Source organism: Lissotriton helveticus, chromosome 1_1 (assembly GCF_964261635.1).
Source record: "Lissotriton helveticus chromosome 1_1, aLisHel1.1, whole genome shotgun sequence".
Classification (NCBI taxonomy): Eukaryota; Metazoa; Chordata; class Amphibia; order Caudata; family Salamandridae; genus Lissotriton; species Lissotriton helveticus.
The window spans coordinates 720,509,581-720,525,889 of NC_136057.1; the positions used below are offsets into that span (position 1 = coordinate 720,509,581).

The window sequence follows — 16,309 nt, forward strand, 5'->3', positions numbered from 1 at the left end:
ACAATAGGGAGCACTTGCACTTTGGCACTGAAAAGCAGTGGCAAAGTGCCCAGAGCATCTAGACCAGCAAAAACATAGCAAAAAACACAGGAGGCAACAGAAAAAATGGAAGGGAGACCCAGGCCAATGGTGCCGGGTCTAATCGTGTTGAATAACAAACTGAATATATAGGATTCAATCTTACAGAAAAACTCTTTGGATACTTTCCCATTTCCAAATCACAAATTTCTGAATCTTTGGGGTATTAATTGAAGGGGGTGAGTAACCATCTCAAATAATGACCATAATCTTTGTCAGGGTGAACCACTAAAGTCACTACATTATCCTCAGCTCAACCCCCTAGTAGCTATGGTGCAGAGCAGACAGCTAGGAGGCATTGAGTAAAATATTTCTGCAGTACTCAAATCCTCATAAAGTCAAAACACAACACAAGACAAAACCCCAAACCAATTTAGAAAAATACAGTAAACTGTAATAAATAAAAAGACTAAAATACAAAAAAAATCCCAAAAATTGAAATGGAATTATGATTTTCAATTTAAAGTTCCAAAATAGCGCCAAAAAGAATTAAGTGCCAAACACTGGTTGCCCTTGATTGGCACTAAGGTGAAAGTTAATGTTGAACATGACCAGAATCATCCCAGTCCCATCAGACTTAGAAACATTGTGAGAAGCAGGAGATTTTAGCACACCCAGACAGTAGGCTGAGGCCTAAGATGGGCTTGTGAACGACAAAGAGGTGAAGGATGAGGGGTTGGTGAAGCCATTGATGGAGAGTGATAAAAAAGCTCAACTTTAGTGCTCAAACTTCTACAATTAGACTTAGAAATATTTCTAGAGTCTGATTTCCTCAGTGGCACAAGGGTACAGCTTGTAGCTGAAAAAGGTCCAGCATCATCTAATTCTGCTTATCGGCAAAGCTGCTGAAATGGATTTCCTGCTTTGGAGAAGAATGCAGTCAGGGCCGGCTTTAGGGCGGTGCAACTAGCACCACCAGACTGGGTGCTGACTTCAGGGGGGGGTAATTTTACAAGTTTATTTTGGATTTAAAGCACCTGCTGCCAAGTTACTTGCCTACGTGGTACAAAAGGGGGTGGTGATGGACGGAGCATCTGAACCAATCAAACACTCACACCCAGTCAACAGATCTGGGTTTAATCCATCACCGTTCTTCAGCCCACTCTGCCACCCCAGTTTAGACATGGCCATATGCAAATCAGTCTAACCCTGTGCCTCATGGGAACAGTCCAGCCCGAACTGCCAAGCCATGCCTTCTCTGGACCGGAAACAAGCTTCCGAGGACCGGTTTCGGGCATGTCAGCCGTCTTCAGCCCGGCTTGCTTGAATCCAGTGGCAAAGTGAGCAAGGGACTGATTTGCATATGCCCATGTCTGAACTGGGGTGGCTGTAAACAAAGTTATCTAATGATTAAAGTACTCTTGTTACCTGTAAATCAACATAAATAATAGTTCAGTAAGAGAGTAGCATAGCACCGAAATAATTCACAAAATGAATGCTGCATTTAACAAATAACCAAAGGATGTAAAATATAATACAAATAATAGTAACCAACATATCACTATGCCTCTTTCCCATAACAGTGACCTGTCAAGATTTTAATGACCTAACGCAGCAAAAGACTGTTCACATGTCATGCAGAAAGTGCCGGCACTGCGAGAAATGCTACCAGAGAAGGCAGCTTTAGAATCCTTAACTTTCCTGTGTAAAAGGCCATATATGTTTATGAAAACGGTTCTCATATCAATTGATAAACGTTTCCTGAAATAAATGAGTCCTCAAAGACATTCCCTTACCAATTGTATTGTATATAGTGTTGCAAGTCAGTGAAAATTCCAAAGACCATGAGAGTTTTGACTCTTGTTAAAAGAGCTGCCTGTTTAGTGTTTTCATTGATTACCTTTGACTACAGTTGTTTGTAAGGTTTACATAACAACATTTTTTTATAAACGATATATATTTTTATTGTGACTTACAATTTGCTTTAGATTTCATTCTCAATAAAAAAAAAAGGATTTTGAAGTCACTACACGTATGCAGAGAGATGAAACTACTGACGAAGCAAGTGGCAAAAGTTTTTTTTAAATGTCCAAGCAGCAACCTATTTAAAGAATGCCACTACCCTTGCAGAGCAATTCTATTCATTTTGAATATGAGATCAATCTGCAAATATCTTCTTGCAGTTCAAGCTATTCTACTCCTATATATTTCAGTAGACTATTTTTTTTTATAAGTACTCTGTCTACGAAAATGACACTATTGACTTCCGCCTGCTCCATAACACATCCATGCTCATTTGCTTTAGCTTTAAATACAACAACTCCTATTTCAATAACATGACATTCAAAATAACATAGCTTGTTTTCGAAAAGGAATCTGAGAGCTCTAGTGATTTATTTAGATTCTGTGGAGAAGCTAGGGTAGAACACTGGGGAATCAACGGATGGGCTGCTGCTGCATGTACCTGCAAGTACCTATTTTATCAGTGTAGCAAATTCACATTTTCTAAATGGTCAACCCAGATTTTTTGCTTTTTATTGGACCCCTGTTTGCTGTTTTTTTTAACTCTGTGAACTTTGCCCCTGCTAAACAGAAGTGAAGTGACTGCAATGTCTTGTTAGGCATAGTTAAATTGTCTTACCACTGATTTACATATTTAACTTGCCTCTGAATCCGTAGTATATAGTCTAGGAAATACACGTAAGCCCTGGAAAATAAAGCTAAGTGTGGGCTGCAGCATCTAAGGTGCCATACAAAGGACTGGCCTGCAAAATATGGATACAGACCAACCATGTGTAGCCGAATATTGGTAGCCTAATAAACATGCAGTTAAAATAACCCTTTTTGGTCAGACAAGACAACCTGCTTTTAAATAGTTATGTCATCACTAAGTACACCTGGAAGGTGAAGTGGTGATATTTAAAAATGGAAAATGTGCAAAATTAAAATAGGCATATTCCTCCAGAGACTAGGCCTCAAAAGCTATTTTCACTGGTAGGGCTATATCTGAAACCTAGAAAATGTTAAAATTATAAACTTTAATCTGTAATAGCTATAAAAGTCATTAGAAGACTATTTTTCATACTTATTAAAAGTTATTTGTAAAGTTAGATTTTTAATGCATAGTTGGGAAAAGTAACTTTTAGAAAGTTGCATTTTTCCTGCCTGAATCTCCTGGGGGTTATTTACATTAGAGCTTCAGCATCTTCCCAGCCTGTGCTTTGCCTTATTGAGGTGTGAAAACTGCTCCCAGAGCAGGAAAATTGGCTTAGGTATGGTGAAGTGGTTTTCTTCCCTTTGCAGTAAGGCCAGTTAGGGTAGACCTAGGAATATAATTAACTTGTAAAAGGGCACTTTCATAAGTAACGTCCCCAAGGAGGACAGGCAGCAAACCGAGCGGGAGGGAAGCGATCCTCCAACACCTGTTTTCAGTGACCCCAGCAAAGAGGAATACTCGTTTTAAAGACCCCACATCATGGTAGGCATGCAGGCTCTGCAAAATGGAGAAAGGGTTTCTCCATCCTAAATTGTAGGACTAATATGCACTGTGGGATTGTTTGCAGCAGAGCGGACAGGACAATCTGCAAAAGTGGGTACGGTTGCCCCCGGGAATTTTCTACCCATTAGGAAACATCTAGGAGGCACAATCAAGTGTTAGCATGTGCCAAACATGAATGTGGCACCTCATGGAACCCTTCTCTGAACACTTTCTGGAACTGAGGAACAGCAGAGGACTGGAGCTTGCTTGCTGTGATCTGAGAGGAGCATTGAAAGATTGGACCTGCTCCCTCTGGTACCCAGGACAAAACAAGTGGTCTCCAGGGGTCAGTTGGTTGGCCTACTGTGTGGCTACAGGGACACAACAAGCTGCAAGAGGCATTTTGCAAGAAATGACCAGCTGACCAATTACAAATAGATATTGCTGGTGGCCTCTGCTGGAGTGAGTTCTTACCCACAAATGCTTCTCATTCTGGAAGCCTCAGAAGTGACTCAGAAGTGCCTCAGAGGAGCTGCTCCAGAAACTCAATAAATGTGGCACTTAGAACATTTTTGGATGTCTAAGGTCTACAGAGAAGTCAGGGGGACCTTGGTGCAAAGGTTTCTGATTTTGATGCACCACCCTCAGACACAGCTTTATGTTTGTTCTGCTAGAGCATTTTGAGCTCCATAAAAAGACAATGTTAAAGGGTTAAATCTTTGACCAGGAAGAACCTGCTTGGTGTATTTGACCCAGCTTCTATTGCGGTTGGCCTGAAATAACACCAAGGTCCAATGCTACTGCTTCCATAGGCTGGCATTCATTATTAGTGCTTTTTAGCTATACTTTACTCCAAACTTTAACATTCTAATCTCCAATTCCCCTTATTGGATATTTATCTTTTAGTGTAATTGTCTTTATGAAAAGTTACATTGTTTTTCTAATTCGGTTTGGGGCATTTATTGTTTGTGTTTTAACTTTATAAGCGTCTTGGTACTGTATTAACATTTTACCTTAAGTTAACTATCTGCTCGGTGCCATAGCTACCAGGGGCTGAGCTCAGGTTTGTTTAGTGCCTTTGAGGTGCAACCTAGCAAGTTAGTGTCAATCAATCATTAATTATCTTTATTCAATTTCTTAAAAGAAAATCATAAATCATAAAAGCCAATACAATAAAATCATGTAATATTTTCCAAATGTGAAGAAGTTATATGATAACATTATTCAAAATACAGTTAACTACATAAAATTAAAAACTTTTGCTGCGCCTAGGTACAAACATGATCAAAGATTTCATAATAAAATAGTTTATCTACAGCTAATTACATTCTTTAAAAAGAATACCACAGACCTCATAAAATGTTCATTATCTAGAAATTGTAAAAATAGAAATGCAGGGCGGCATTGTCTTCGACAGAGCAGACTTAAAATTGTCAAGATCCACTTCCTTCTTTGTACTTCATAAAATTTGCAGAAAAAGAGAAAATGTATTGTCGATTGCTTATAAATATTGTCACATGGACATTTACTTAATGATTTTGATCAATCACTAATTACAAGGAAACGTTTTGAACGATGGAAGATACCAAGCCTAAAACGTGTCAGGACAGATTTGTCATGCACACCTACAATATTTTTAAGGTACGGCTGAATGCCATAAGTGGTCAGGATCAAGTGGTTGGACTGTACAGTCAATATTTCTGTGGAAAGTCTATTTGTCGCCAAAAGAGTCATACAATATATTTTAAAATCTCTGCTAGTAAGAGAAATTATAGATCCTGGATCTTCATAGTATTTTGAGAGCCCCAGAGCACTCATAAAGTCTTTTATATATTTCAGCCATGGGATACTGAAAACCCGTTGGAGCTTGTCTCTGTTAAAAATGTATTTTGTGGAGGTGCAGATCCTATGCCACAAAAGGACTGTGTGCAGTTTTATTAAGTCTGTTACGTAAGGTAACCCCATTTCTGAGTGGCATATGTAAGCAGAAGTACTGCCTGGGCCTGCCAAAAGAAATCCTAAAAATCCCCACATGCCTGCACCGTATACAGAGATTGTGACATATTTTGCCTTATATATGTTTAACAGCTCTACGAGTGGTCTTTTACCTAGTTTCCTTGCAAAATTAGCTAAGGCAGCCATACTTTTCAAAAATAAAAGCTTCCTAGTTTTAACTGCCTGGGACCGTGATCCCTTCTGGTCAAAAAGGATACCTAAGTAGGGGAATGTCTTTGTAAATTCAATCTTATTGTTATCTATATAAATGTCTTTGCACTTTGTGTGTGCTACCTCAACCACACATCATAATAAAAGTCTTCGAAATATTAACCCTAAGTATCAGAATCTGCATGTACACAGTAAAGCTTGACAACACCCGTTGGAGCCCCATTTGCAAGCGGTCCATCAGTACGGCATCAACTGCGTACAGAAGCGCAGGTATAAGGTGAATATCAATTTGTGGTAGGTCCTTGCACTGATCCACCAGTGCTTGTTTCAGTCCATTGGTATAAAGTGTAAATAAAATAAGTGGCAGGACGCAGCACGGTCTTACCCCCCCTCTCTACGTTGAATGATGAAGTGTATTCGTCCCTTGGCCCATAACGGACCTTTGCTTTCAAGTGAGAATAAAGCTGTCTCATAAAATGTAGAAGTGGAGCTTCCACTCCCATATCGGGCAAGATATTTCATAGTTTATTGTGTTCTACACTGTCAAAAACTGCAGTTAAATCTATAAACACCGGATACAATCTACCCTGTTTGGCCAACGTATACTTCCCAATTAAGATGTTTAAGTTTAATCCCTGTTTGACTTGACCTAGTCCGGGGTGAAAGCTGAACTGTAACTCAGATAGGACGTTGTTATTTTCGGCCCAGTCCTGGAGTCTATTCAGTACAATATGCCCCACCACCTTGACCAGGAATCGATCAGTGATATTGACCGGTAACAAACAGGATTCTGGCGATCTCCTTTCTTAATGATCTGTTCCAATAATGATTCTGACCATGTTGTAATAAATCCTGAAGAACAGCACGCTGTCATCACTTGAGTTAAAAGTGGACCCCATAGAGGCAAATTGGCTTTGAAATGATCTACAGGGACACCATCAGGACCAGGTGCTTTCCCTCCCTTGCTAGCTTTATTTACTCGGTTGATCTCTTGTTATGTAAAATAGACATCTATATGGTAATTCCTTGGGGCGTCGACTGGGTATCAATACTGTATCATTACTGGGTATCATTACTAGTGTCTTTATTCATTGAGGTAGGTGATTTTCTCACCATTTGTATGGCAGGCATATTTTCCACATGCAAGAGGAAGAATTTATAGAAAACATGTTGTCAATGATCTCATTTTAACTTCTGGAGCACTCGCTATAACTTCCATGAGAATATCACGAGAGACCTGTTTTCTCCAATACTCCAGCATGTAAGTGTTAGGAATCTGATATACAATATCAATATCAATATTGTCTAAGGGGGAGGGCACTCCGAGGTAGTTATAGACTGGGGTGAAGTAGGGACATCAGCGTTTTATTCGGCCTTCTCACTCTGTCCTGGTCAATAACAACCAGGAAGTGCCCTCTCCTTACATAACATTGCCTAAATGCACCATGTCCACAGAAGGAGGTGCCTCTGGGCCACCTTCGGTGCTAAAAACCTAGTCTTTCATGCACACGCTCTTCTGATGTTTCGTCTTATTTCTGCCATGTTTGTCATTTGTGGATCAGATATAAAGCTATGAACTCCAAATATGACGGATGCTTTGGGAAAAAAAGGTATATAAGACTCACCCAAGTTTGAAAAGTTATACTTTCCAGATGCAGAAGATGACATGGTGGTAGGAGAAACAAGAGGGGACTGGTTGCCAGTGTCTTGTAGACCTCCAGTGGAGTGGGAGCGCAGCCATTCCTTCCCTTCTTCGTGATTTGGTTGCCGAGAGGGTGGGGTGTATCTGTGAAACGATATTTTAAATGTTTACCGTGCAAACAGATTGGCATCCACATTAAACATGTCTGTATACATTTATTTCATTAATTTGGATCTAGCCTACAAGTTGGCTTGCTAAGCAGTCAGATTTGAAATTAAGTTGCTATGAATTCCGAATGTCTTATCTGAGTCACGCTTCCCTACTCCATCATGAAAATAGCACATTTAATACTGCATGCAGCCAAAGGAGCAGTAAAGAGATTAATTAAAAAGCTGACATGATGCAGTGTCATGGAAATAGTGCTATTTAACAGCTTTTAAGGGGATTTAATTAGACTGCACATCTACGTGCATTGTTTACAAATTGTTGATACATATGATAATAAAACTGAAACTTTATATTGTAGCAATATGTAGATGTTTCTCAAATTAACCACGAATATACCTGGCAAAAAATAATGCATTTCACCTAAACGTGTTTATAAAAAAACACATGGTTGTAATTTTAGTCGGTGTACAGATCTTGGTAAAATATGGCAATGTATGATCCAGTATATAAGTGCAATCATGAAAAAGTACAATGTATTAATAATTTCACCTTTTCATATAGAATGATAAGCAAGTTATCAAGGCAGTAGCATAGATGGGCAAGAAAGCAGATAAAAGTATGAGCTTTATGAGATTGCAAATTCAGAAAAAGAAAATTTCACATTGTACAACCCAGAGCAGAAGAAGAGAGGGCGCGCATTAACATGCATTTTATAAACGAGGTATGCCTGAGGGTTTTAGGATCTCTGCTTTCTATTTGAAGTCATTGCTCTAAAAACCTTTCCACACAATGAAGAATGGAAGGGTCCAGGTTTTTTAATTAACTAGCATTACTGGCTGACTTTGAATCTCAATACTGGAATTCCAGTTGAACTGAAGCGATTAAACTTTTGTGGGACCTCCTCACATCACAAAAAACGATTTCATTGACTCCTCGACCCCTTTCCTTGTCCCATGCTGACACACTAACAGGAGGCTTTTATGTCATGCAGACACTACTACACCAATAAACTAAGTAAACCTCTCTTTCTTTGACTCCTCCTGCTTGCAAATCCTCCCTCTACCTCCCACAGCCGGAGTCAACACAGAGGACTTATTCACCCTACAATCCACGTATTCATTTTATTTGCCTTCAACGGATGCCTGGAGCTCGGGCAGCCCTAGGCTAACCCTTCAATGTTGAACTATCCTGGTCTGCTAAGCTTGTGGTGAGCTGGGCTGATTTTAGAGGATCAGGAGAGTGTGCTTTGGGGGGCACATGTGCTCCGTTTGATAGCATAAGTGAACGCTGGTGCAGGCAAATGCCAAACCATCTCTAATAGGATCCCTCTATGCAGTACCTGATGCCATGTTGACTAAAGAGGTATGAGTGACACTGGTGGGGTGGTGCACGAACAAGTGATAACAACCCCTCTACGTGTGATGATATGGACTACCATGGCTGTGACTAAGAAACAGCTGGAAAAGATGTGCAGACTAGACTGATGCTGGGGAAACCATTACCTGGGTAGATCTAACCCTCAGCCACTTTTATGCTGAGATGACAAATGAGAAAAGTTCATGTGCTGACAGTACTCTAGATCTAGACAGCCACATGTGTCCAAAGGCTGTCCATGGGCATTTTGGTCTGGAGGAGTTGCATAATTCTGCGTTTTCAGGCCTATTGCTTGAAGGTGGATTAACCTGTGTTAAAATGTCTTAACATTAAAGATGGACAGTGTCTGCTATGCCCTTTAGATTGTTTCATTCTTCTTCGTTGGTTAGCAAGCAGCAGAGGGCAAGTGGGATGAACACCAACTACTTTATAATTCAGCATCATTTCCAGTAAATATTCAAAATAGAAGCAATAGAGGTCTTTCCCTGAAGTCAAAGGTGCACAATTCCCTCAAAGTTCATTAATATCGACAGAGGGACACATCCAGCCTTTCCTTCACTTCTTTCTGATGAACTTGAGGCTAGAAAAAGTGGAAAACAAGGCCAGTCACCTTCTCTCCCACTAGTCTGATTTGCTGTTATTTCGCCTTATCCCTTTTGGTGATTTAATGAGTATGCTGAAAAGCAAAGCAAGGCCCTGAGCAAAAAGAGGGATATATTAAAGATCCTGACGTGGTGGATTAGAGGGCAGAGGCCTACCCTTTATACCAGCCTTAATCACAATGCAAGTGCTGAAGCTCATGCAGTATACTCTTCCTGGTTACTTGTGAGGCGTTTTCACTCACTCCGGGGACTCATCTGGAGCAGGAAGATTGAGTCAAATTATTTTGTTGAATTGGAAAGGGGCGACAGGGGAAGTGACAGTAAATAAAGATTTACATTCCAAGCAAAGCAATAGCGGCAGTAATGTTGAAAAAACCTTAATGTCTACCTCAGTCCCTTTTTGGGCAGTGTATTTCTGTCAAGACGAAAACTGTCAAAACAAAGATATCATCTAAGACCACAAAGTAAAGAGAATTATTCAAAAATATGAAGTAATGTGGTTACAGTGTCTAGCAGCACAAATACTTATGCATCTCAAAACATTCGAACTACATAATGTCTAGATAGTTTGCACATAGGCCGGTGAAACTCCACCTTTAGTAAAAGAGAATGCAGTAATTTAGTTAAACAATTCTATTATGTATGATCAGAATACTTACATAACATCCATTTCTCAAGCTAAACATAATTTAGCAATGATTAAGTCCATAGGAGGGCCATCATACGCATTCCAGGCATGAGCTCTTGTGAAAGCAACCTCCTAACCCTGCACAGTGCTGTATTCTGAATCTCACTGTAGTCTGCCTTTGCCCACCTTGCACTGGACAATTCTTTCTCCAGGTCAGGAGTGCCCTACATGCAGTTGGAGTCACAGATTTCACCTCTGCAGTTGATATTAGCCAGTCTAGTAGCCACAATGCTGCTTGTTGTACATGGGGGGATAAGCAAAACTGTGCTAACAGGTTGTGTTCTTTAGCGCTGTGCTCGCCGTATACATGTGAGTGAGCATCTGCAAGATTAGAGGCATCTTTTGCGTTGCTTTTTTCATTCCTCTACCCATTGACACACATTCTATTATATGTACTCTAATAATTCTTTCTGTTCACTAGTGATTGTCTGGGCCTTGGGCCTCCAACTTAAGTGATTTTTGGACAGGAATGTCTCCCCAATCTGAATAGGTCCCTGCTGAGAGAGAGTGCTGTTATGATCCTCACAGCCCATTCGATCCTCTAAGTATTTATGTCACAAACTCAGAGGGTAAGTACCGTACAAAAGAAGGTTGTTTTAAGTTTCTAGGTCAAAAATGCATAATCTATACATACTCTCACTCTCTTGGTAGAATGCCCTGCAGTCCAGACTAATTAACGTACGAGTTACTTACCTTCGGTAACGATGTATCTGGTAGAGACGATTTTAACAGCAGATTCCTTCACGTAGCATTATCCCCAGGCACGAAACTGGACCAGAAAACTGGGGGAGGGGCGGCACCACGCAACTCCACCCAGGCGTCGTCCGCGTACGTGACGTCAGCGAGGACACATAAGTCCCACCCCGGTGCACCTACGTCAGTTTTCTTCCGAGAACTTTTCCGCACCACAACGCGGATCCATCCGACAAAACTGTGGGAGTAAGGGAACAGTGTGCGAGAGAGGAGAAAAAATTTGAAAAAAGGAATGGTGACGAACAACACCATAAGGAGCAGTGTCAACACTGCAGTACCCAAAGGCAGGGAAAGAAGAAAGAACAGAGCAGAGCCCTGAGCAGCCACCCTGCCAGTAGGTAGACAGTCCCCTCCCCCCGGAGACAAGGAACATATGCAAAATGTCATGACAACGTGTAGCAGGACTACAACTCCCATCAAGAAACAAGGAAGGGGAGCCAGTATCAAGACAAACAGAAACAACAAACCACCAAGCAACCCCAGCACATAGGGCAACCACCCCCCCAAAGAACAAGGGCAAAGGCATGGCCAGATGACCCCAACCCAGAGGGTAGCAGAGGGGCCAGGACCCTAGTAACAAAGGGGGAGGAAGGGGAGGGAAGAGATTAAAGGCAAGTCCCCAATTCTAGAGCAACCAGAGCAGAGGGGCACAGGAGTACCCATAAACCCATCCTCCAATGAACCAAAGAGGAGGAAGGAACAGCAACAAGACAGAGCAACCCATCAAAGAGCGAAAGAATGCACTCACAGAAGACATAGCCAACCACCGGGAGGTGAGTGCCGAAGACCAACCCAAGGGTCCTCGCAGAACGTGGAGGAAGGGCGGGCCGTGAAGGAATCTGCAGCTAGAATCATCTCTACCAGATACACCGTAACCGCAGGTAAGTATCTCGTACATCTGGTAGAGACTACTAGCCGCATATTCCTTCACGTAGAATAGATACCCTAGCAATACTCACGGGGAAGGAAGGTCTGCGAAAGGACCCCACCAGCCTGGACATAACAGAGGATCCCACAGGGGACCAGACCAACGGACAAGGCGAAGAACCTCGTCCCTCTCAGGCTAGAGGAACCCCCACAACCAGAACACCACTGACCCCAAGAGGGATGTAGGAAGAAGAAAGAAGTCAGAAGGAGCCCGTACACTCACAACAGAGGCACCAAGGGCAAGGCCAGAGGGGCCGAAGCACCCCATTCTCTTACAAAGAACCAGAGCTTCCATCCAATGCCAGGACAAGGAAGAAGAAAAGCTTAGGGGGCCCAAGGAAATGAGGGAAAGGAGGGCGAGCCCACCCTAGACGAAAGGCAACAGACCAGACAGAGCGTCGCCAACAGTATTAAGCTGTCAGAAGCAAGAAGAACAGCCCGGGCCCCAGGAAGACTGGGCAGGTGACGCCTGACAAGGGAGAAACACAGAATCATCCCAGTTCACAGGACAGGAGCAGGAAGGTGAGGAAATGCCCGGACCCACAAGGGGTCCGTGCACATGACCTAAAGAAGCAATAGCAACATACATACACACCATGGAGAGCTCGGGCCCAAAGGCGACCAGAACTCCCTAGCAGAGCGCAAGCTATATAACAGCCACCACTACCCCACATAGGGTACGTTAAGTCCCAAGACATGGGAACCCTCTGTGGAAGAAATCTCCACAGCAGAGGAAAAAACAAAAGAGCCCCAGGGAAAAAAATCCTCGCGGAAGGCTTGTCAAGCAGCCCAAGAGAAAACAGAAGGCCTAATCTGAGGGCCAAGTCCATGTAAACAACTCCAGCAAAAAAACACAGTCAACAAAGGGGCATTCCAGCAGCCAACAGCGCCACAGTCCCAGGAAGGAGGACTCAAGTGGCCATAAAACACACTTTACCGCAAGGGCAACCGGCCCAAAAGAAGGTTCAGGACCAGCTCAACTCAGCAGTCACTGAGGAGAGGAAGGAGGAGGAGGAGGATTAGGCGCAGGAGGAGGAGAAGGACAGAGCTCTGCCAAGAACCTTTGGATGGCGGAGTCTGCCGGGGCTTGGAACAACAGGGTGCCATTGAATGGAAGATCAATCAGTCGTTCCCAAACATTTTCAGGGAACACGCCATCCCGAAGCCAAGCATGGCGACGGAGGGCGACTGAGGAAGCCATGGCCCGGCCCAGTACCTCCGAGATGTGCAGAGCGGAGAATAAACACCGCTAGCTCCCGGCCATCCAACGTATGATGCCATAAGTCCACCTCAATAGTCTCCTGTGAAACTACAGAACTCAAGGACTCAGCCGAGTCCCACAAACAAGAGGTGTCCCTACCCAAAACACATAGGGTGTTAAGGGGAAGCATGGCAGCGCTGGTCGAGGCGAACATGTTGCACCCCCAAGAGTCCAGCCAGCGGGCCTCCTGGGACGGCGGAGTCAACAGTGGCGGCAGGGAGGGAAAAGCAGTCTGCAAAAGTGGACTTGAGGCAGAGGGGTGGAGGGAAAGACAAGCTGGGTCATGCGGTGCCGGAAGGTGCCAGTGCAGAAGGTGTTGAGGCACCGGATCCCCTGAGGCAGGGCGCCTCCAAGTCCTTATCAGGGAAGAAAGGAGTGAACCCTCAAAGGGAAACAATAGCTCCCTCGCACCAGAGCCCTGGTGCAGAACTTTAAAGAGATGGTGCGCCGGAAAATGAGCAACCGGGTCACCCATGCGCAGAATGCCCACAGCCGTGGACACTGCGTGAGCAAAGACCGCACCCCCCTCCGTAGGCCCTGACCATACTTCCTTTTACATTCCTAGGCTGTCCTACCTCCCTCCAGTCCTGATGAAGACCCGCTATAGATGCACATAAATCAGCGCATTTCATCTAGGGTCGAAACGTCAACGTTCTGTCTATGTATCCATCTACACAGAGTCTCAACGAACTAAAGAAATAATTTATCAATCTGAGACTATTGTGATTTACAGTATATATTTTGGATGTATTGTTTTGTCTATATGTATGACTTGTTTGGTATTTGTTTAATCATTTGGAACACTCGGTCACCAGTCATGACTCACTCACTCAATGTATTCTTAGTCCTTATATTGTTTGTTTTGGACAGCTTGTCAAATGCATTTTGAATTATTCAACTAAAAGGCTAAATACTAAAGAGTTCCCTTTTTTTCAATTGTGGTCAGTGTTTGCTTTCAGATATATCCTTCACCGGATATATTGTTCCTTCTATGTATTCAATACATCTCTCAATTTAATTGTGATCCCCCACAGAACCATTTTTGTATGGTTTACAAGCCTGTGGGTGGGAGACATCCTACGAAAATCCTATTTCCTCTCTGACCAAAGAAGTAATTGTTCCCAGCCCCTGGCCTACCTACTTTTTCAGTAGTTCCTGTTTCCTTTACAGCCAACAGGCTGAAAGTGGAATGTGCCAGGGCAAATCTAATAAGGAAGGCAAAGCGCTTCACCCACAGGCTTGCTGTGTGTAGGGAAATGAACGACGGTAATCACCAGTGTCCGCACCAAAATCCAGTTTGTAGCTGGCAGTGTACCCTAAACAAACCCAGAGATAGATGTCTGGTAGAACACAAGCAGGACCCTTTAGCACCAAGACAGTGGATACACAAGAAGTGCCTTAACATCCTGTTCTCTTGCTTTCAAGTCCGCCACAGTGTTACGTGTGCCTCACAAGACTTGTCAAGGCAGGATTCGACACTGTGGCATTAACAGAATGTCCACAGCCCAACCCTTCTAATTCTACTGAGCTCAGAGGTAATCTCTTTCAATGCAAATTTCAGATTTCATGGCTCTTTCAAAACTCTTCCTGGGCTGAACACAAGCGGGGAGTTGGCAGGGGCTAATGCTAATTAGCCTTCTGACAGTTCAGGCAGGTAAAGGGTAGTTTCCTAAAAATAATTTTCATTACTAGTTAACGAAAATCCGATTTCATCATTAAATTGGATTTTTTTATAACTATTAAAAATAGCAGTTTAGTCATTTTTCTAGCGGATCTCATTCCTAAAATACAGTATGTGTATTTTAATCTGTAATTTGGATTTATACAAAGGCCAGCTAGGTATACCTCCAGTGAAAATAGTTTTTAGGGCAGCAGCGGCCAGTGCAGGTAAGAGCGGTGGGCGGAAGGCCTGGGGGCGTTCGACGGACACTAACGAGGGAAAAATAAATAAATACATAATTTTCCCTTGTCATCGTTCGTCGAAATCCTCCCCCAGCTGGCCCTACCACCCCACCGCTTATACCTCCACAGACCGCGGATGTTGTAGGGCCTTGTCACTGTATGGACATGGTATCATTCATTTTATACATGTACAACTTTTAAATACCATGTAGCAAACCTTCTGGGCCACTAGGCTATATAAGGGTTACTTACAAATATTTGAAAGAGGGAGGGGGTGTCCATCAAAAAGCTTTATTTTAACAGGTCCAGCTGCAGCTTTAAATTGAAGCAGTCAGGCTACAAGAATACGCCTGGAGACATATTTTCCTTGTCACACTAGTGGATGACACAATAAGTGCTGTAGTACACAGGTAACCTTTAACTTTCCATGCCCTGGGTGCTGTTTCTACTCCATATACTAAGGTCTAATAGGAGGGTTAAATATGCCAATCATGGATTAGCCAGGTTCGACGTATTTTAGTGGTCAGAGCACATATACTGGGCACTGGACAGTGGTCCCCAAGAGTTAAAAGTCTAAATAAATAGCAAAAACATTCAACAAAAAATTGAGGTGGCTAAGCAAAAATGGGCATGTTCTCACAACGATTTATACTGTTGTATTTTCATTTTATTAATTCGATGCCAAGGCAAGACAGAAAGCACATTGTTTACTCATACTTATTTGTTCTTTCCACACACAATTTCATCAGTGGCTGTTGTACTTTAGCATTGGTAACAATATTGTAAGTGATCATAAAGTCTAAATGCTCTTGTGCAATTATTCTGTTGCTATCGACATACTAGAGAAACACGTTGACCACATCTGAATAATCTGGATGCCACATCTGAGCCAGTAGCTGAAATTATCTCAGACAGATGGATTATTAACATGAGGGAGCAGCAAGAGAATAAATTGTCCACATTTCTGGGACAATGGTCCATCATATCCATGTTAGATAGTCACCAAAGAATTCCTCCAGTTGACAAAATCAATAATTATTTATAGGAAAGAGATCTTCTAAACAACTACAAATGTGTATTTCCTCATTTCTGGGGCACTTACATCTGGCATTGGTGTGCACAAGTATTGTCAGACTCGTCTATTCTGCTAATCTCCACAATGATTAACACACCATCTGTCCTACTCAGTCCATTTGTTTTCATTCGACAATATTGGCATACTTCGGTGGCTGGTTTGGAATTTTAAATGATACTTCTGTATCTGAACATATGGCAAACGATGTAAACAAACCAGTCCTTTTTAACAGCACATAATATTACTTAACTAGTC

At 42.5% G+C, this 16,309-nt stretch overlaps 1 protein-coding gene across 2 annotated transcripts in view; it reads right to left on the minus strand.

Moving 5' to 3' along the window:
* NAV3 (neuron navigator 3) overlaps positions 1 to 16,309 on the minus strand; it is a 1,248,418-nt gene that overhangs the window by 313,427 nt on the left and 918,682 nt on the right. For both annotated transcript variants that reach the window (XM_078674251.1, XM_078674250.1), the window contains exons 17-18: positions 9,837 to 9,878; positions 7,288 to 7,448 (exon numbers count right to left, since the gene is read on the minus strand). In XM_078674251.1, the coding sequence (XP_078530377.1) occupies positions 7,288 to 7,448; positions 9,837 to 9,878 (203 nt within the window). The remainder of the gene's footprint in view (positions 1 to 7,287; positions 7,449 to 9,836; positions 9,879 to 16,309) is intronic.